At 44.2% G+C, this 22,833-nt stretch overlaps 1 protein-coding gene across 1 annotated transcript; it reads right to left on the reverse strand.

Annotated features, from left to right (window-relative positions):
• Positions 1-3,624: 3,624 nt before the first annotated feature.
• On the reverse strand, positions 3,625-22,169 carry LOC118517593. Its single transcript, XM_036063874.1, has 2 exons — positions 21,154-22,169; positions 3,625-10,016 (listed from the first exon to the last, which is right to left on the reverse strand). Exon 2 carries the CDS (start codon positions 9,792-9,794, stop codon positions 5,889-5,891), a length of 3,906 nt encoding a protein of 1,301 aa, XP_035919767.1. The 5' UTR covers positions 9,795-10,016; positions 21,154-22,169; the 3' UTR covers positions 3,625-5,888.
• Between the last annotated feature and the right edge of the window lie 664 nt (positions 22,170-22,833).

Raw genomic sequence — 22,833 nt, forward strand, 5'->3', positions numbered from 1 at the left:
AGGCAAATAGGACTACAGTCAAAACTATATCTTCTGATCTTTACTTCAAAGTACCCACTTGAGGCAACGCGCAGAACGTGGACATTGTGCGTTTGTGCGACCGGTAAGAAACGCCCTCCGACAGGCGTCCACGAGGCCATTAGCTATAGACTTCAAGCAAAGCGCACGTTACCCGTGCAACTAACAATCAAGTCCAGATTGATTTCTGCCCTGCCTCCATTTGCTTCCACAATACCGGCAATTCGCTGCGAGCACATGGGGACAAGAGAAGCGACAGGCCGGTGCGGTACTTCGTGACGTTGTCATTAAATGCGCCTCTGCGCCGTTCTGTTTTCGCGGTTCAGCACAACGGCTCGCGACAAATCATTGATGTCGTAGTCGTGATGATGATAAACCGCGGAATATGGCGCGAATCGAGCCGAGGAGAAGCCCCAGTGAGAATGCGGAGTGGTGATTGCCGATCTTGACCGCAGCATCCAAGCGCTTCCAAGTGCGAGGCGGAGTCGGTGGAATGACAATGATTGCTGCAGCCGTGCGTGTGTGTGTGCGACAAGGTTAATACCACAATGTTCCAACCCAGTCTTACATACGACAGTGTGGCAAAGCGTTGAATTCCTTTTCGCTATTCAACGAATATCCTTATCCACGAAACGTAGGTTTGTCCGTCACACTCAGACGCTTGTCAATTTGTCTCTTTTGGATTCTGGTACATGGACTACAGTCAAGTTCAAGTCTGAAACTCCACCCCTTATAAAACCTGTGTGTAATAATTGTATTTTCATTGTTTGCTTAGGTTTGTAATCTGCTTTTAGTCCGAGTCAGAGACAAATGAAGCCTTGAATATTTTTTAAAACTGTGAGCGATATCATGGCTACATATTCTTGAAACATTTACATTTTAAAAGTTTCAGCTTAAGTGATTGAAAACTTCGAACAAAGTTTGGTTAATTTTAAGTATCAAATTTAAGAACGCAAATAGCCACACGGTTGGTCAGCGCCACTATAGGATTTGTGATCCTTTTGCACATAGAAACAAAGTAAACCATAAACAAGACAAAAAACGTATAACTAACCACTGCAGTAAAAAACTCTCGAAGGAATCGGGCCTGTTGAAGCGGATATATAGTAACTTGCTCGCTGAAGATTTAATTGGAGTCAATTTTTCTTTGTTCTCGTTGGCCCTCCTGTGCGCGATGATCTCTTCGCGCCAATCTGTAAAAAGACCATACGCAAGAATTGACCAGCCGATCGGCAGTATTTCAGAAAGCAAAAAACTGTTCCTGTTCGTAGCTTCCTTCCCATTATTCTTGTGCCACTTCCATTCATTTGCAGCAGCGCAGAGCGGGTCGAAGGTGGAAACAGCCGTCGGTAATATGGTTGGGCAAGGCGAGGTAGCAGGATGCGCGGTTCTGCCCTTCGCAGCCGAACAGGCAACGGTGTTTGAAAGAGTAGAGAATAAAATATATTACCGCCCAAGGAACAATGTTGCACCTGTCGGGAGGGATGTTGCAAATCCATCGAATTTCATGGAAAACATACTTCACTCTCATATAGTAAGAATGCACTTGTTTGAATATGAAAATATTTCCAAAAGCACCGCCTTGTTTCTGATCTAACGATTCACTCCTATCCCGTGTAAAAACAATCTACTACATTAACGAAAACTTTATGAAATGTTACGTCACTCAAGTTCTGAAAAATTACTAGCAAAACAACATTAACACATAGACTGTGTATGATAACTGGTTAAACTATATTTGGAGGACCAGGGCTCAAATCCCATCCAGGCCGCCTCACGGTACGAAGGACTGACTATTTTGTTAGGGGTAAAATCAAGTCACAGAAATCCAGAAATGATAGGCCGGGTTGTCGTGCCAAGGAAGATGAAGAAGAAGGATTTAGAATTGCCAGAAACGGTGGTTAGGTGGCTTTTGCACCTCTAGGGTGCAAAGCACAAAGCAGAGATCTCACAGCATTACTTGAATTTATCGGTAAAAAAACTATATACTACGTTTGGATAGAATCAGTGCTTTGAGAATAGATAATAGTCAAGCAATCTTCAAGGACACTACAATAAATATTTATTATTATACATGTCTGTCGTTAAAGATCATTGCCAAACATGTATATTTTCCTTGAGAATAGTACTACTGAGTCGAAATGACTCGGAAATGTCAATAGCCGCATAAAGAAAGTTAAGCTCCTTTTTTTATCCATCAAGAACGACCTGGTCATATTACTAAAGTTAAGCTCCTGATTATGGATAAATGGTCTACATCAAACATAGGATAATATACGGGATAATACATGTACAACGATGTTTGTACTCGTACAGAGAAGATTTAGGATGTGAATTTTCTTCTAAATTGCTTCCTCTCGAATACGCGTTGTTGGGAATCGATGTGGAAATCTGATCATCTTCACAAAATTTGAACAATATGCAATGCAAAATTCAGTGAAACGGCCAGTCCGTTTTGTCTGAATGAAAAAAGAAGTCAAACTCGAGGGCATCTTACGCTTTGTATCACCATATCCTATTTTGATCCTAAACGGAACCGCGTAAATCATTGCATTCAAATGATTTTCATGTTTTTCGCAGAAAACAGATGTAAACATATCTACTATTTCTTCCAATCTGTTTATCTGAGCGTGAACCATTGTTTAATATGATTCATACCGTATTCACCACGATGATGCTTCCATTAATCTTGCATAAATTGTAAAGGGTCTAGGTTCTCAACGCTCATGTCAAGCACAATAGTAAAATGACCAATCGGCAAATATCACTGCACAATCAGACAGCCTCGAAGGCAATCGAAGCTACTAGCAGAACTGCTATGCTGCATGCATTTCTACCCCTGTCCGGAAGAGCATATCATGACGATCGATGTGAGTACACCACCACCGAAAAGGATATCGCTCACCCGGCCCGGGGCGCTAAACGCGGCCATATCAGGCAGACCTGTTATTGACACAAACTATGTGGCTGCATAATACCAGTGCAATAGCATCACTAGCACCAGAGAGGGAGATTCTGTATTTACCCACCGAACTCCCCTTGTTCGCAAAACCAGTTTGTTCCCTTTACCGGAAGCGATTGTGATGACATGCCATGAATATGTTCCCCATGTTCCACCGTGACTGCATACATAGCCACCGTATCGGTGGTATCGGTTGCCAGCATCGTCGGCTGGAGAGATGACTTTCGGCAATGGATGGTGGTCGCCCATCGCTTGGCTCTGCGTGTGATAGCGATTCCGAAATGTGCACCAGGCGCTGGAGGATCTGTTTATTTATTCTGTAGCCTATGGTGTCGCGTGTAGGACGAAACCGACACGTAGTGTATGGATACACGCTGCACAAATTACGGACCGGTGGGATTCTCCACCCACCAGACACATACACACAATCACAAGCAGAATGAAAGGTGATCACATGGAAAATTGCATTGGATTGATTACCATTCAAAGTGAGCGAGTGGAAAAATGCTGAGAAAATTAAAAAAATAATTCTGAAACATGCACAAATCCGTTTGAAATGGGTGGTATAAAAGATTTTGTTACGTTTCTAACTTCAATTTCTCAAATCGATTTGTAACATAATCACGACACGAAACGGGACGAAATTATTTTAAGATTTATATAGTGTACTTTATTTTTTTGCTTAATTTTTGTTTACACACCTCCCTCAGTCGGAAAGATGGGAAGATTGATTTTTGTAATGCATGAGTTTGTGTTTTACTTTTGCTATTTGTTGACAATACAATGAACTGATTTTCTTTCCTCTTTCGAAGAAAATAAGAATTATCTATGATACGTCAGATGTCTTCCTTCCCCTTTTAACTTATGTACAGAACAATATTTTCAGTTCCAATAGATTTCTTCATTTTGTTTTGATTTTATCTACCAAAAACAATTTCTTACGCATATCTTTCTCGCTGTATGTTTTTCTTCAGATTCCTTCTCCGAAATGCTTTCAGTATAATTTAGGAATATTCCAATATGTATTCATTTGTTTCAATGTTAAAGGTTGATGCTACGTCCGTTTGGTGTATCTGACAATGAATATCATGCACCGCAGTTGCTAAATCAATGTGTAACTTAATTTTAAAACAATTTAATCCAAGGTTTATCTTCATATTCACTATCGCTCGTTTGTTTTTCTTTTCTCATCGACTAAATGTAAGCGCAGTCTTAGATAGAGACGAAAAATATTGCACATTTATGAATAGGACTTCTTTTTTTGCTTGTTTTGCTGCATATACAACATTTTGTTTATCTGTTACACCAGTGATTGCAATTGCTATATTCTGCAGAGCTCACTTATTCGATCCAACTGCATTGACTCCAAGTGTTTAAAAGAAAGAGTAGTTTAGCAGCAGTTGTTATTGGAGTACGAGAAGAAGTGGGACGCATAACTCCCTATGTAAAAGTAAAAAGCTCTTCAGATTGGTTTTTTTTTTTAATATTTGTGCATTTTGCTTCTATTCGAACGCTATGATTAATGTTCTGCTTAAAGTATTAAACTTAATTCATGGAAGATTTTGGTGTTGCTGATAGCAATGCTGCTGTTTGCTCCGACCACGACTCGCCGTCCGGTCATATTGCATTTCCACTGTGATACCTTAAAAAACTTCATTCACGTCAGAGGTACATTTTGCATTTTTTAAGCATTCCTATCCATTTTTATGCTTATATTGCTATCTCGTTGTAATGAGACTCTTTCAGTTTGAATAAAATTTACACTTGCTTTGTTTTAAGATTCTTTTAACGCTACAGTTTTCAGCTAACAGTAGGAACGGCATCAATTCAGCTGTAATAATGAACCATAACTTTTGGCAAAATAACCTAACGAACATGTAAAGGTACATTAATTAATTAAAAGTTTAAGTTTTACCTGATCCATTTTAATCTATCATTCGATTCCATGTACATTGTAGATCAATATGAGCTTTTTCGAAGCATTAACTAAAATTCGAAATCGAATGTTCATATCATCATTATTACTCCCATTCTACCATTCGATCATTGGTTTACCAGCATCGATTCGCAATAGGTTCAATCCATTCGCAAATTTGTAGCATTTACGTGTATCAATGTATTTGCTTTTGTATCACTGGGTTCTTATGTAAGGTGGCCATCATGCCCAATTCCTGTCAAGGCGAAGCACTCCCTCCCTTTCTCCCAACGCGCATCATTTTGCAGCGATCGACCAATATAGTTTTAAGATTGCTTTATCGTACGCAACCTTAATTGGATTAAATTCCCTTCTGCTGTATCCATCCTAATGGGATTATCAAATGATACGCTTCTTTTTTATTTAGCAATAAATTACGACAAGAAGTACTTTTACGAGATATTTTGGTACAAATTCTCGCGCCCGTTTGGATACGACCCTTTAATTAATGGAAATATTTGAGATAAACCGTTTGATAAATTCATTTCCATTGACATACTAAGATTACTCCAGTCGTTTAAATTAACAGGCGCTTAATTATTATTACTATACATTTAGTGAGTCTGGTTCAATTTCTTTCCGCATATTAGAGGGAGGACGAGATTCAGGGGGGTGGGTTGGGGGGAGGGTTGTGGGGGTGGTTGGGGGTTGGTTTGGCGGAAGGGAACTGAAGATAATTATAGATCAACTCTTTGAGCTCTTCGGAAATAAAGCAACGTACTTTATTTCTTCTCCAGCTAAGAGGGTGTTTTGTAACGCACTTAACGCTCACATGTATATAACGCATGTCAGCGTCACTAGAGTTTGATAGCAATACATTTTTTTTGTTAGCAAAAAAATAAAATAAAAAACGAGATCATTGTGAACGACGTGACAATAACAGACCTAAGTTCGGGTTTAGAGAAGGCAACAGTGTTTGTCTCGGCTCATAGATCACGATAGCGAGTCCGGTGTGCGTCGACCGTCGACGGTTCCAGCAGATGATCGTTGTTCCGCTGCAGCAGCAGCATTGAGAAACGATCCTCCATTGCCGGAAGTCGGCGTTGTCCTCTCGTGCTGCGACAGTGGTGAAGGAATGTTGGTGGATGCTGGCGGCGAACATGCAGATATTGGTGAATCGGATCGGGAAGCTGACATGCGGCCCCCACCACCGCTACCAACACTGCCCGCAGCTACAGCTGCTCCACTGCCGGACAGCTGCGACGCGATACCATTTAGCGGATGCGGAAGAAGATGCGAGAACTGGGACAGGCCGGGAAATCCTGCCAATCCGCCAAGTGGCGGGAACAGGAACGGATTACCTGCCGTGGACGAGAAACCACGCTGCGATGCTGCTCCGTTCATGAAGTGATCCGAGTAGGCGGAACTGCCTGGGGCAAGCGCATGGCTCTTGAATGCGGCCTCTAAGTTCATTGGGAACTTTTGCGAATCGGCGTACAGACGGGCCAAGAATTCGGCGGGAAGGGCAGACCCTGGAAATGCGCCAGCACCACCACCGGCGGAGAATTGTTGTTGATGCTGTTGGTGCTTCTCCATCGGCAGTACGGTGTCGTTGCTGTCGGCCGTAGTTGAAAGAAGCTTACGGTGGAGGTTTAAGTTCGAAGCGTGACGATCGCGGCTACGCTTCGAGGGGAACGCCGCATTGCATCCGTCGATGTTGCACTTGTGCAGCAGCTTCAGATGCACATTTTGATAGTGCGTCTTGACGGCGAAATGGTTCTGAAACAACTTCCCGCAGGCCGAACATTTTTTCGGATTATCCTTGTCGAGTGGAACGTCCGGATCGCTGAAGCAGTTACCTTCCTCACAGTAGTCAACATTGTCATCCGACTCTTCCGGATCCTGGTCCTGAACACTTGTGGGCGAAGGAGACCGCGATCTGGCCGGACTTGGTGGAGCTGCGTTCATCAGGTAGCTCAGTGGAGGAAATTGAGGACCACCGAGAAATCCTGCAGCACGCTGCATCATCATTTCGTTCAGTGGTCCGTGCGAAAGGTTCTCAAGCCGCCGAAGCGTGTTTGCTGAGTCGAAGTTGTCACACGAGCTTTTTTTACTATCGGCCGAGCCTGGGCGATTCCGGTCCGACTCAGAAGTCTCCTGCTTGGGACGTATGAGTGCCAGAGGGTTTTCAAGCAGTTCGGACGAAGGACGAACGTCGATCGAGTACTTGCTTTGGAATTTTTCGTTCGCGTTAACATCCGGACTGGAGCGTGATGACGGTTTTTTGGTAAGATCTAGTGACAGGTCAGTCGCTTCGGTTGCCGTTTGATCGTGGAGCGCTTCGTCCAGGGGTTCCATTTTAACGCGAACCACTGAATCTTTAGAATCGACACTTTTGCGATTTTCTGATTTTTCTGTCTCCGAACCGTTGTCCCTTTGTTTTTCGCAATTTCCGTTCTCTAGCGATGGAGAACCTACCGGAGCTGCTGCCTTGAACGGGGACTCTGATCGTGGAGATACTTTTGCATCAGAAATCTGCGGTTGCGAATCTTCTACCGATTCCATCTTGATTTTCTTCACCATTGGAATTGATGTTTCACGGGTTTCTTCGTCGGCGCGTGTCGGATCCTTCTCATCCGCATCTTCGTTGTTGGACAACCGAGACAGTGGGACCACGGCACATTTGGTGGGATTGAGACTCTTGCGCTTTCGTTTGTTGCTGGAAAGAAATGCATTGACATCGTCGCGTGTAACTTCCCCATTGCTATCGCCATTATTGCTTGCTATCTCGTCTCCATCCGTCGACGGGCGATTGTGGCGCTTGGACAGGCTAAAGTCTTGCGGTTCCTCTTCACCCCGTTCGGAGAACCCGTCTTCATCATCTTCGTGTCTGCCGAACGATTTCACATCTTCCGATTCCGAGCTGAGCGACATGTCGAACTGATGACCTTCCACATCTTCATCCACGTCGTTACCATCGATCACGATTCCATTACGGTCGTCATCGTCATCGTCGTCTTCATCGCCATCTTCATCATCTAACCGACTGCCTGAGCTATTCAGATGTGGCACCCCGGAAGATGCACCCGACGAAGACCCCATATACCTGTCCGGTGTATCACTGTGAGGGCTGCTACGATAGCGATAGTTCTCCGGACTCAGCGAAACACGTGCACTTTCACGATGATGTTTTTCGGCCACGGCTTGCGCATGATGATGTTCCGCTGCCAGTCGTCGGTGCATGCTGGCCTCCATGTTTGCCTTAAACTCCAGAGCCGATAGCGAGGGATGTCCTCGCAAGTGATCACCGGGAGGAATAAGCGGGAACGCTGGCCCGAACGGATGCAATGAGCTCAGCCCGTTCGGCAGTGGCATGCCAGCCGTTGACAGAAGAATTGGATGCGGTTGCGCACTGCGACCATCGTGAGGTGATATTTTGCGCCTTAGATGCGGAGAGTGCAACTTCGGGTTGGGATTCGCACTATGCCGGTTTCGGGACCGGCGAGAGCTGAACATCATGCTGCATCCCTCGACGGTGCATTTGTGCATCTCACGAAGATGTACGGCCGAGAAATGAATCTTAAGCGCACCTTTATCACAGAAGGTCTTGAAACACACGTTGCACTGAACGCGCTTCTTGCCCGTGGCTGGGTTAACGTACTGCGTGCCAAGATTAGGTGGGATTGCACCCCATTGCCGCTTGTTGCTCGGTGACGAAGGTGGCTTCTTAAGGTGACCTCCGGAGGATGGTGGTAGATGCTGCATACGGGACATAGCAGCTCCCGGTTGCATCGGTGGCTGTTGGAGTCGGCGATTGGCAGCTGCAGCTGCTGCAGCCAGATCACGGCTCAAGTTCAGTACGTTCTCGCGGTCACGATCCCGATGCTCTGGATGAGCTCCTGCCGATTTGCGTTCGTCGTCTTGATCTCGTTGGTCTCGTCCGTCCGATGTATCGTTCGGAGTACCTTTCTCCATCGAACTTTTGTGTTCGTCCTGCGATCCTCCTTTGTGGGACAGCTTGTGATGCGAGTGAGGCGACTTGCTGCGATTCGGTTCCCGAGCTGCAGATGCTGCCAACAGGTTTGGAAACGACTGGGCGACAAAACTTGCCGCCAGTGGGTTACCAGAAACTGCAGCAGCCATTGCGGCGGCTGAGTGGTTCAGTGAGTTTGCCAGTGACATGGCCACCGAAGACGACGGAGGTGGTGGTGGAAGGGGAAATGGCAGTCCATGACCACTCATGGACAAGCTCATGAAGTTCGCCGCGGCTGCAGCGTGTTCGCGGGACACTACGGTTTGTGCGTCCAGGGAAGTCTGTGAGTTGCGTCGTTTGGCCGTGTTGACAGCATAGGCAGCTGCGGCGGCTGCTTGCTGCTGGTTGAAGTGATGCTGAGCAACGGCAGCTTCTGGACTCAGTCTCGGCGGCGGTAAACCGGCCGATGTGAACCCACTGAGGCTGGCAGCGGCTGCAGACAGTTTGCGGAAATCGAACGGTTGCATCGATTGCAGCCGATTGAGCGGGTGTGTGGACAGTTCCGTGATGGAAGGCATACTGCTGCTACTGTTGTTATTGTTGCTACTGCTACCTGCGGGAGTGGTGTTGTCACGTGCGCTACGATCGACGTTACCGTTGGATGTGGAGTTAGTTGACAAGTGACTGGAGTTGGTCAAGGCGCTGGCGCCACTGTTGCTCATATTCGCATTAATACTGCTGGGCGAAGTGGATGGGCTTTTGAAAAATCCACTCATGTGATTTGGTGTTAGTCCGGCCGTAAGCTTCTGGTGCATTTGAGCATTCAGTTGCAGCTGGGAGTTCAGTTGCAGGGAGCTCAAATGCATATTCATCGGATGTGCAGCAATACCTGGCGTCGACAGTCGTCTGCTGGGCGACATAACCATTTGGGAAGCTTACTGTGAGGTTGGTTGGTTCGGAGCCCGCTTTTTGTCGTGTGCGTGCGCTTACAGATCTTACTCCCTTTTTGCGCTTGTTAGCAAAATTCTTCGGAATTACACGCTACTGCACGACGCTTACTTGCTAGATGTATTGTAACGTTCGATGGTATCGTTTCATTTTGTGGAGAAAATGTGTCTGCCTTAGCTGTTTGTTGGAGTTTTATTGACCTGTAATGGAGAAAAGACAAAAAGCAAAACAAGGTTGTTAGACACGGTTAAGCTACTATCGTCTAGCATCTCTCCCGTTCGAAAATCCCCATATCCAGCGCCACGGCACCGTTTTGCTTGTGTAGCTAAACAATCGATACACGGACTGAGGATGAGTTGCAGCTTTCGCCTCTTGCTGCGTTTAGGGACAGAATTGACGGCAGGCCCCCCCTCCATTCACATTCTTTTGCATCACGGGGTCAGATTAATTGTTTTCACTAATCAAATGTTTGATTTTCTCAGTCCTTTTCGGTTACGGGGGGATTGTGATCCCTCTGGCCGGGTGTGGCGATGGCGGCTGAGCCATTACGGCGCTTCTAAACATTGGTACCCCGAGGCTTGTCAAATGTCAGTTGCAGGAGGTTGATGGTTTGTTTATTGTTTCGTCCGTTTATAAATGTTGCCTTTCGAATAGTGTGGCGATCATCATCAATATCGGCTGATGATGGTGTTGGAAGAAATGGGATAGGAAAACGGGGAGGCGAGGCGACAGGAAAATGAACCATAAATGAAAAACGTTAAACTCTTTCTCATGCGGGATGCGCTACTCCTTTCTGCCTTTGTCTTAAGATACTTGAAGGAGTTGATGTGTAATGATGAACAAGAAATCCCGTATGTCAAAAAGCTTGAGAGAACACTTTCAGCAAGCAAAAGAATTTTAGTATTTTGTTCGTAACGTGATATAAATGCAGCTCAATGCACTCATTCATATTCAGATAAAAATAAGGTTGCTTAACACATTTCCTCTACCACTCTACCTAAATACATTAGCAAAGTGGATGAATTAAGATGAACTTCCTGCACGAATGGTAGCTGCTAATGTAATTTAGTTGTCACTTTGGGCCCTGGTCTGATCGAATTTTATGATTATCATCCGCTTCATGTCGTCATAGTTGAACCTCCATCATGTGGAAGAGAGAAGAAGCGAGATACTCAATGAACAGTCACAAAATATGTGATAAAATGTGAAGTGAACCCAATAGAATCACTTAGCTTAATATTGGATGTTAAATGAAAAAGAGACCAGCGACTGAAAAGCTGTGTGTTGGATATATGTCATGGCAGAAACTCGCCGATTAATTGCTGAATGCCGTCGGCAAGGGCATAGGGTTACACCTATCGCGTAGCTAAACAGGTTCCTGTGTCACCGTAGAGTAAAATACGTGATTTCATGTTTGCTTTTAAACTTTCAAACTTAAACTGAAGCTACTGTACCACTTTGATTTCAAAAACCCTTAAGATGAGTTACTTAAGTATACGGAAGAACAGAAAAAACGAGCTCAATGTTTGTCATACACTCTGAGCTATATTTTTACTTCTGGCGGATAATAAGCGAGTGCTTTAATCGAACAGGTTTAACTGAAGCAAAGACAAAAAATCAAATAAAGGGTAATGATGATAATCGCGACTCGGCACGGTGCTCCGATGGTTGATGGAAGTTACAATACGATGGAAGTTACGGGATGCTTTAAGGACAGAGGGCGAAATGTCGCCTGTCGATTACGACGACGACATGTGCGAACGGAGTCCGGACCACCATCATTAGTATTGACGTATTGATGCTGCCTGGCCAGGAAAAGAGCAGCGACAGTGACAGTTCTTGTTTAATGGAAATTCACGATGATGGACCAATGGGCAAGGGATGTGAGGTTATTGCAACGTAATGCAACGCGTTGCAGTTCCTTGCTTTTTTGTTGCGTGTATGTGATCGTACATCAACGCATGCGTCGACGGGCGGTCGTCCAAGTGTCCAGACAGCAGTGGAGGGCATCTCGCCAAAGTCGGTGTAGTTGTGTGCCTTTCAATTATTTTAAGATTAACCTTCACCACTACCACCACTACCACTACTGATGTTGTTGTTGTTGTGGTTGCTGTTGTTGCTGCTGCCCGTTCTTGCGCCGGTCTTTCTTGGTTGCATATTTGTTTGCCGAGATTTGACAATCCTAGGCAAATGGCACGGTAACGGACGGAATGTCATTTAAAGCGTAAATCATATTATTTTGCCAATTGATCCGTTGTTTCTTTACGTCGCAGGCCATCGACCGGAATCGATGTGGTGGATACGACAACCATAATAAATGCACTTCGCCAATGCACCGAGTGCAGTGAAATAAGGCATGACACCCGATGAGTCGATTCCGCAGCAGTTATTAATAAAAATGATGTGTCTTGCGAGCGTCAACGTCCACTGTCGATCTGGCGCAGCGTTCCCGGTCATCCTGAAAACTTTGTTGATTGTAGTCCGGGCTTTGCTTGTACTGCGGCGGAATGCAGTATGCATGAGCTCATCGCAAATCCGGCACGATCGCCGGGAGGAGGTATTACCCTGGCCGGAGCCATACTGTATATGCGATCGGCTGAACATCTCTTCCACTGAATAAAAAAGGTTGCAAATGCAACTTTCCACCGACTTCATCAATCGGTCCACTGTAATTTTCCGACTGCTCTAAGATTTAATATGATTGTCTCGAGCAATATAGGCAAGAGTTGCGTTAAACCTGTTTTAATGATTTGTTCGGTGTGGTTGTGGAAGCATTGCAGGCTACCTCACCAACACGTCCGCACACGAGTCAGCTTTAGTCTCAAAGAGTGCACGATCATTAACTCCACGACGCCTATGATCGATCGCCGATGACGGCGACGCAGAACAGTGACGTTCATTTTCGCACGCTTGTAAATTAATAAAATGCGGAAAACTTTTGCACCACTCGCACCGGCATATTCTCACACCAATGCTTTTTCCGTTTCTGTTGATATCCACGATTGGAACTGAAACCTGGTGCCGGTTTTGTAAGTGTTAGATGTGTGAAACGTACGAAAGAAATTTACTTTTAATGTATTCATGCGTGGTGGGGCTATAAAATCCGAATCAGTTCGCGCCATACGGAATGCTGCGGACGGATCAAAACGATTGTGATGATCGTAAATCAAGAAATTGACTCTGAACGAAACGAGCCATCATGAGTCGGCTACGGTTGAAGGTCAGCTCCAAGCTACGGAAATTAACATAACAATTATGACACATTTTTAAGATGTGTGCGTTGAAATTTCGATTGCAGCTCGCAAAAGGAGGACAAGAAAGAACAACATCAAAAAACACTGCTGCTTCGTTGAAATTTTCTTCTTTCAAGTAAGTGACATCTATCCAAGACATTAGCCATTTGTTCCATTTGACAAATGACGGCTGCTCGACGGCAATATTATAGCTTCGGTCTTCACTCAAACCACTTGAGACACCGTCGTGGTTGTGCTATTTATGTGGAAATGAAACTACACACTAACCAGGTTAGTGCGGCAAGGAACACTTCGGTTTGAATAAGTTGGAAATTAGGCTTCCATTTTGGCGACACACGGGGCGCGGGTGGTTTGTTTAATTTTTGACAAAATGAGACTCTGTTATGCTGGGTGGCCTTTTGTCGTTGATGTTGATATTAAAATGGGTTGTTTTGTTGCCGAATTGAGTATCGAAAATAATTACCACCACTGTGAAACGACATATTTAATTCGTTTTCTTGGCTTTATGTTCTTTTATTTTTCGTTCAGGTGAAAGAACTTTAAAAAGTTTTCGAGGTTTTTTGTAGGGTTTTGTTTTTGGGTTTCACGTCCTCGTTCCTCCCTGTTATACTTATTGATATACCTTTGATTTGATGATGTTAGTTTTGGGTAACCATTTCATCAGGAAACAGGGGAGGTTGTTGGTGAAATATTTTATTTCTAGCAATATTTCTTTTAAAAAAACAAACCCTTTCTGGAATAACGCGCGCTCAGTGCAGCTGGTTTCTGTCAAATCAAATTGAAAGACTTCCATTTTCTATAAGCAAATCTTCGTTAGCTGCACGTCTGCTTTCAGTTATCCGTAGGTGACGTTATCGCGGTACCCTCTAATTAAGTGTCATCTCTTGTCATAAATCAGTGCACACAGCACAGCACGAACTCCCAAGCCCGGCGAGCAGATGTCTATGAAAAAGGAGATCAATTTACGGTTTCTTTTACGTTTTTTTATAATTATGGCCAAGTTAATCGGCATCACACACAAAACCCCCACCAAAAAAGCCAGACAGCCACCACTCTCAAGATATCGATTTATCTTCTTGCTGGGTGCTCATGGCTCTTGGAAACCTTCGACTCGATTAACGACCCCTAACAAAATTAAGAACAATTACATCGATTTATCGAAGAATGGGGAAAATGATGCTTCCTTCCGGTTGTAATGGGCAAGCTTAAGAGCTTGTAGTTTGTCTTCGTTGTTTGGTTTTGTGTTTTATGCATCGATCCCTATTAACCTTGACAACTGTCGAAACTGTACTGGACAGAATCATCTCTACTCAAAATGTTGAATTATATCCTTTACAGTCATGGAAGAATGTTAATTTGAAAAGAGCGCAACGTAAAACGTGGCAGAACGTTTTCAGAGTTTCCAGTCGATTTGGTAACTAGCATCAAGACGAAGCAAAATAAAACTGATGCGATCAGTAAGTTCTGATGACAGCGCGTGTTTGGTGCGTATGGTATGCACGCTTCAATTAATTTACGTGTGTTTCCAAAAAACGCGACCGATTCTTTATGTCGAAAATGAGGGACAAATCAATCATTTGTCATTAGTGAAATCTGTTCGAACTGGGGGGAGGCTGGCTGTAAAAGCGGAGGCAAAGTACTGACGTTTGCTTTTTTGGGTGCCAAGCACAAAAAAAAACCTGCGACCCGGCAATGTCTACGACGGTATGATCACACGATCGGTCCACCAGTCGATCACCGTGTACATTTTCAAGGATACCGACCACATTTGAAGCCACAGAAGATTGGGGGTTAGGCCAAAGGGTCGTTTTAGATTTACTTGCGCAGTCATAGCGTTTTAAAAAGGCATAGCGTTTGTTGCTTGAAATTTGGGTTTATGACACCGAAACTGTCATAAATGTGCACTTGAATCACCGATTGACGAGTCTCGAACGCGAATGTAGATGGGAATGAGATGAATTCTAGAACTTGAGGAATGCAAAATAATTAAAAAAAGGTAATCTAAAAGCACTCCCCATGCGGGTTTGGTGATTTACACCGGGAAGGAAAATAACAACAAAAATCAGTATTCAAACAAAGCGCATTCAATTTATGGCCGGGTCTGGTCATCTTGTTGAGCGTAATTAAATCACAGGCAGCTTGCGGATTTTCGTTGATGGTGTCTGCTTTATCACTGCCCCTTCCTACCTATCGATGCGGTATTTTGCTTTTTTCTTTGCTTTTAGTTCGCAGGTTTTCTCTCATTGGCGACAAACAGCTGTCTCTCAGTCGACACAAAGCTGTTAAAAATATCGATCAATTTCCGACACGTTTTACGATCGATTCGTTTCTTTGGTTCTGGTTCGTTTTCTTTCATCTCCTTCGCAAAACATTGCAGCTTAATTCGTAACTCATCCAATTTTTTAGATGAAGCATATAGTTTACTCAGCATACATAACTTTTTGTTTCGATAAAAACATCGTACTACAAAATCAATGTTTAGTTTCATTAAGCTTCATCAATCGAAAAGATCTGTCGAGTAAATGTCTCATAACTGTTTAAATACTCATGCTTGTAGTAGTTGTTAATTTCACAATTGCGACTCATGAAGTATTTGATTAATATGAGATTAATGAGGCCTACTGTTACACATAATTCAATAAACTACACAGTGAACATGCGCCAAATAAAATGTGAATGTGTGAATTTTCTCTTTTGGTATTATCTTTGAATTCATTTTCCCTTCCATCCGCGAAGACGTATTATCGACGTCGCATACGTCAAATTCTACGTTGTAAATCGTGGACACGTCAGTTCATCGCAACAGTGTGCATTGGCGTGCTGCGACTGTGTGATAGTGAACTCGTAATACCAAATACAAGATGATTAATGTTCTAATCAGGAAGTTTTTGACATACGCCATCGGCCGGCATGCCCGGTCGGTGCACAAAGGAAGATTTTTTAACGGTGTAGCCCAGCGGACTTTGCTAGAAGGTGCTCTGGGAAAACCTTGCTGTAGCCTTGAATTCGATTTAAAGAAGCCGGCCGACAAACCGTACGCTTTGTCGAAGCTGTTTGCAGATACGAAAGACGAACAGGGCATGAACACAACTGTCAAAATAGACGATGGATCTTTTAGTCATTACATCCAAAGCCAAGCTCATCGAGATTTGGCTTAATATAAGAAGATTTTAATTTGTGACGACTATTTGGTAGTGATTGGAAGCAGTCTCGGTCATTTCATCAGAAGGAAAAGTTATCTTGACCGTTGCTAACACTGTTCCGTCCTAATTGTTTGATAAATTATCTAATCGTCATGCTTGGACAACTAATCAAGCGTCTGCTTTGTCTTTGAACGAAGACGCTTGCGCTAGGTTCTAGGTACCAGACCCTCAAGAATCCGTGATTAATCTGTCCATCCGATCGTGAAGACGTCCTGGTAAGCGGCATGCCACATAAGATCATTCTGTTTTTACCTTCCTCTTTGGTGTATCTTGGTTTGTTTCACCTTTTTCGGTTGAAGCCTCCATTCGTTTAGAATGACAAATTAAAATTTACGATCTTGCGAACCCCTCAATCTCGTCCATTTATCCGAATGGAAATATTTCCCTTTGAATCTCCTTCGGAGTTGCTGAGGATGAGTTCTGCAAAATTCAATCTCGCGTGATGCGTTCTGGGAAATGTTTTGCAACGCATATATTGGAAATACCGCTGCCGCCTTGCATTGGCGCTTGAGGCCTGCTAGTTATAAATTATTGGGTCTCCCGTCTGCTGGCCGCCTTTTTAAGACGGAAGGCGACAGATTTTTATGATTCTCTTCCGCAGGACGGACCACTCGTCTCGACTAGAATGTATGATATTGCAGGAAAAATGATATTTCAGACACGGCCACAAAAGTTAGCTAAGTCGCTGTTTGGCGATGGTGGCCCATAAAGCGATAATGATTGCGCGGTTCTGTTTCACCACGATCCACCCAAAAAGAGTTCTAAATAGAGGGCTTATTTTAACTGAAACAAAATCTGAATGTCATGAAACGTTTGAAAGATTGCGAGAAAATGTGAGGGACTAGCAAGACTGCTACAATGTCCTGCTTCGGGGGAGCTAAAACAGTGGCCGTCGCGATCGCCTTGCACGGAGCTTGCAGATGAGGCAGAGCAAATGAAGCATGGTGACCGAGCTATAAAAACATAAAACTCCCGACTCCCGTCGGACGGATGGTCAACTGTAAATTAAAAATTCCTGCCACTCACATCAGCTCGAACTGTACAGTACAAGAGGGATCCTGCATGCACAAGGGAAGAGAGCGGGAGGATCGCCAAGCACAAGCCGCAGGGGGAAGGGTAGAAGAAGGTAGAAGCGTGTGGGAGGGGGGGTGAGTTTTACGATTGGTGACCAATAATAAGTTTTATTTCAACCTTCCCGCTGTTAGGAGTCGACCGCAATGCTACGGTTGACATAGCACAAGAACACAATCATGCTAAAGACAACTCCAACTGGCTAAAAGATAACTCTTCTCGAACGATGGCAACGATCACGATGATGATGATGATGAATCGTTCATTTTGCGGTCAGCGGCCACCGAAAAGCCCGAAAGTGTCGTAAATGGCTTAAAGTAAGGCAGGCACATCACCCAGCTGCATGGAACGGTGTAATTGAAAGACGAAGAAAGATGGGGTAGGGGAAGATGGTGCGAGGTGGGTGTTACGGTCACCCGGGAAGGGAAGGAAGGTCGGTGGGTTGAAAGAGGATGATCGACAGACACACAAAGATCGGTGTCCTGCGTCGTTTGCGACGGATGTGATTTGGATGTCGATCCATAAAAAAGGCTATCTCGCAAGACACGAACGAACCTTCCCTGAAAGAGTATATGTGTGTGTGAGTACAATTAGAAGCCGTCAAGATTGTCTTCACGCGTTCGATACTGCGAGGAGACGAGAATTAACAAAAAAAAAAATGTGATTGGAGCACAAGGTAGAAGACGCAGCAACAATTTTGCGTCGCGTCATCGAAAAACGTGTCCAATCATCCCGAAATGAACGGACAGCACGGCGAAGTTGTTCAATAAAATATTAATAATCTGTACGATCGTCATCGTTCTCGACCGTCATCACCGCGATTGTCGGCGGTTCAGTTGCCGTAATGGTTCTGTCACAAAACGGTGACATATTCACACAAATGTTAGACTATATTTGGCATTGAAATTAAGAATCGAATCAAATATCATTCCTGATCAAAATTCAGCTTCCTGGTCGAAAAGAGTATTTTTTTTTTCCTCTCTCACTAACATGCCTATATGGACAGGTACACACTATCCCAGCAAAGCTTTCGTGTGCCTTAATTACGCGCCTATCCATCATTAAACGTTTCCATTGGGCAGCTTTTGCCTTCGCCCCGTTCCGTTTAATTTAAAAATTGGAACTGTTAAAACGCCAAGCTTTCACCAAGGTCGTCTCATTAAACGTTACTACACTGACACTCTCACTGTCATGCTGGTTGCCATGCTTTCTTTTGCGAGCAGTTTCGGTTTTTAGTACTTAACATTTGTACGTCTGTGTTCTGATCTACGTAGTTTGGTTTTACTCCTGTGGCTAATGTCATAGGGTTCAACTCCTCGTAAACTTTACAAAAAAAATCATTATCTAACACAATGCAACACACTTAATATGTCTTTGTAACGTTTTTTTTTTATCACACACAATCGCTTGTCACAGATCTCAGTGGATTGTGGGAATATGCCGGTAAGTAATCCGATTATCACGCTTCAAAAGCGTTTGCCTATTCGCAGTTCACGCTTACACTCATAGCCTACACGCGCGTATGCTGTAGGTTATGTTACCAATAGCGAGAACGCGTTCAATACAGCCCCATCCGGACCGATCGTTTAAACACGAGTTGACAGTTCATGATTTACACGAACGACATTCGCGCCCCATTTCTCTCCTCAATTTCCCCTTTTTCTACCACCTTCGATCATTCTTTCTCTTTTTTGTTCATCCTTCGCTTCACTTGCTGATGCTTCTTCGTCAATTCTAAATCTGATTGAACCGTAGCCGATTCGTTCCGTTTGACGCTAACCATAACAAATCAATGTGCAATAACAATAACAAATCAAGCAAAGACTCCGGACGGGGGGATCCGGGTTTCGGCATTGCCCGTTGCTGGGCACATCGTTTCCCGCTGTGGGGTGACACTATAGCACCTTGCGTCCGTGTGTCACTGTGTGATCTCGGGGGCATCTTTTTTCTCGGTACAGTTTTCCGGTCGCCGCGCAAGGGATAGGGGAAAACCGCCTAAACATGTAAACATGCCCGGAGGGCAGAAGAAACCACATTTTGGTGACAAATGAAAATAACATTGCGTCATCTGGAAAACACTAGCTCGCTTCGTTCGGGTCTTAGTTCGCGGAAATTGAATTTCTTCCATCAGTTCAGAAAGGAGAAGAGTTATTTCTGTCACCATCCGTCCGTCCAACGTTTCACTCCGTCTTGGTACATCAAAAAAGTAAGCACGACTGGGTACTGGGTACGAATGTTGAATGAAAAGATGTAGAACAAAATTTTGATCATTCCCGTGTGTTTAGGCCCGCCAGTTATGTAATCGTTGTATTTAATCTTATTTTTTATGTGCAACAAATTTGTAGCCTTATAGTATGTAGATACTTTGTACACGCATGTTCTCAGAATTTAAAACAAATCAACTCAAAGTCTGAGAACATTTTTTTTATTCATAAAGAACGGCCTGGCCGTATTGCCTATGAGTCTGAGAACATTACAATGCAGCAAAGCAATCGCAGGTACGAACTGCCCGTGCTGAGCCAAATATTCAGCTAAAATACTGATGCTCATGTGGCAAGGTCGTGTTGCAGCGTCTGGCAACAGTCTTGACGAGTTTCCGCGTGACGCAAATCAATCGCACCGCTGGTTAATGGATCGCTAAACATTAAGTGGCGTGAAAAGCGTTTTATTTTTTCACTTTTCGTTTCATTTTTTTATGTTTTTTTTTAATGTCGTCAACCATCTCTTTCGTTGCAACGAAGCAAACTCATTGTGACAACTTGTTGGTGTGTTACCAGCAGTGATACCATCAAAGTGGCGGATGGTGGTGGCGTTGTCTACAAGCGCTTGTACGGTTGATCACTTTTGACACTTTGCTAGCGATAAGACTCGATCGCTCTAGGTTTTATAAACTGATCACACGGCAAAGACGAAGACGTCGACGTCGATTATGAAGACGCGGTCACTGCCTCCAACCCGGGCGGCACAGCTTGGCCGTTTGACAGCATGTCAGTGTCGCAGTCAATGTTGTTTTTGTTTTGCTGTACAACTAGCACGCGGCCTAGGCTAGGCGGTACGATAAGGCTTTCGGTCGGCGTTTTAGTGTCCGCGCGTCCGGCGCTTATCGTCAAACGGAATTGATTCGAGTTGCCGTGCATGTGAACTGCAAAGATTGCAAGAACAATCTCTTGTTGATGTTGCCATTTCCAGCAGAAACAGCAGCAGCAGCAGCAGCCGTGTGTGATCGCTGTCGCCTTCCTGGGACTGTCGTTGCGGCAAAAGAAATAGACTTGCAGGACATCTTTCGTATCGCAAAAAAAAAACAATATGAAGCGTCCGGAACAGCTGCACACGACATGTATGATCCTATGGACCTTTGATCACCAACAGAGCGAGAGAGAGGATTTTTTTTTCCAGTATCTTCTACCAAACTGAAACATTTAGGACCTTGTGACACCGGGCGATGGAACTATGTTTTGCTTTCGTCTGTCACTTTGTATGCCGACCTCAGGCACCCTCCTACGATGCCCCCGAAGTCGGTGATCCAGTCGAACTCGATGACACACACTATCAGTAGCACAGTCGCCGACATGATCTACACTCAGGATGCGCTGCGATGAGCCGCAGCGAAAAAAAAAGAAATGCATTTGCTTTGCGATACGTCAATCAAAAACTTGACACTTGCAATGAACACACAATCTCTTCATGTACTTCCCCCTAACCTTCGCGGTTCCACCGACTATCATAGCCGTATCACCAACCGTGTCACGTATTTTTGTGCAAAAACATTGGAAGGACGTTTTGACCATCGGACTCATTTGCAAACTTACCTCAGTGGAATAAGGAATCCATCAGTATTCGAAATTTCCTTATACTCTCTCTCTCTCTCTCTCTCTTCTCTCTTTATCTCTCACTTCGTTTTTAGGACACACTATTGCTGATAGCCATGATACACTAGTTTACGAAGCTGGGAGTGTGTTCTGAAGGTGTTTTGTTCTGGTTGGTTCCACGTGAAGAACAATTGTGCACTACTTGCACTGTCATGTGCAGTATCATACAAACGATGTACAGAAACACTTCCTTATTGCACACAACATTTCCAATCTTTTATGGTTCACGTTGTTCCCGTCAAGGCTGTTCGACTTGACACATGCTCATCTACCAGACAGGACAAAAGATGCGATACTTTTCTTCATAAGACCGTTTGATCGAACGAAATGATTTCATCGCTTCCCACTGCTTTTCTTTCTTGCACTAAAACTGCACCGTTTCCATTCAATCACTTTCCATTACACGTTTCCTCGGAGCTGTGTCACTGATTCCATTCCAAATCGCTGGCGAAAAGTGCTCCCGTTTAAAACACATCACCTGTTATTCACTTTGTTTGATTCACTTCAATTCACGATAAGCAAATATGCTCTTCTGTGACATCCTATTGATCTTTTAATTAAGAACTTCAGTTTTTTCTGCTTGTGATTGCTTTTCAATGTTGCAGGACACAGTTAATCGATCGAGAACATAAAAAAAGTTGCACCTACAGAAGTAATTGAAACTGATTGCGCACTGTACACTATTTGCTACATACCCACATTCTCACAGCCACACAAACGCACTCTATTTTCACGATATTCTGTCAACCAGTTTTCCTATTTTCACGACGATGATCGCATTTTCGCTCGATAAACCCGAACTTGACAGAGCGTTAGCTTCCCGTATTGGTCGGTAGGAAAAAGTCAAGTAAATACTGCAACCGGGAGAGGCAGAGTCCGACGGTCTCACTCGCTTGATGGGCATGGAATAAATGGCAGCGTACGGTTCGGAATTGTAAGGTGCGCTCAACATAGCCAACATAGCCAGAAACCCGTTTTCGGTGTAGCGCAACACGACAGTTTTTAGTGCGACAGAGCGAAGCGGCAATAGTTTCATCGAATCACTGTCTCTTTCCTATAACTGTGTACAAGTCGTACCCTTCGCCTCCCGGCCCCTTGCTGACAACAACAAAATGCTTCTTTTCCGAACAGAACCGAATGCGCCCGAACCACCAGCCGGTGCGGTTGTGTTGGTGTGCCGAGTCAGGTGGAAGATTGACGTTCGAATGCGTAACTAAAGACTCGTGTGCCAAAGCGAGAAGCAAACAAGTATCGCAAGATTGTAATTTTGTCATGTGCATTATGCAGCATCACTTCCCCTCTTTCGTTAGAACGCGTTGCATGCGTATAGTTGTGGTGGTGCAGTCGCGCGATACAGTCGCACGCGAAAACACGCGTGTTTTTCGAGGGATTAAATGACGAAAAGATGTAAAAACAACACGGATTGTTTGCGGCCTCTTCTACGTTAACGCTTTTTTAAAGAAGATATATAATTTATCTGCCCTCTGGGTATTCGTAAAAATGCATCAATGAAGCGTTAGAGAACGCGGCTAGACCGACTTCGAGAAAGTATTCCAAGAAGGCAGGATGCGTACCGAAAACTACCCACAAGCAAGAACTCTCATATATATATATATAATG

This window comes from Anopheles stephensi, chromosome 2, assembly GCF_013141755.1.
Source record: "Anopheles stephensi strain Indian chromosome 2, UCI_ANSTEP_V1.0, whole genome shotgun sequence".
Lineage (NCBI taxonomy): Eukaryota > Metazoa > Arthropoda > Insecta > Diptera > Culicidae > Anopheles > Anopheles stephensi.

Coding starts and splice junctions, on each gene's coding strand:
- LOC118517593 (XM_036063874.1), bottom strand. CDS start 9,794: ATGGTTATGTCGCCCAGCAGACGACTGTCGACGCCAGGTATTGCTGCA.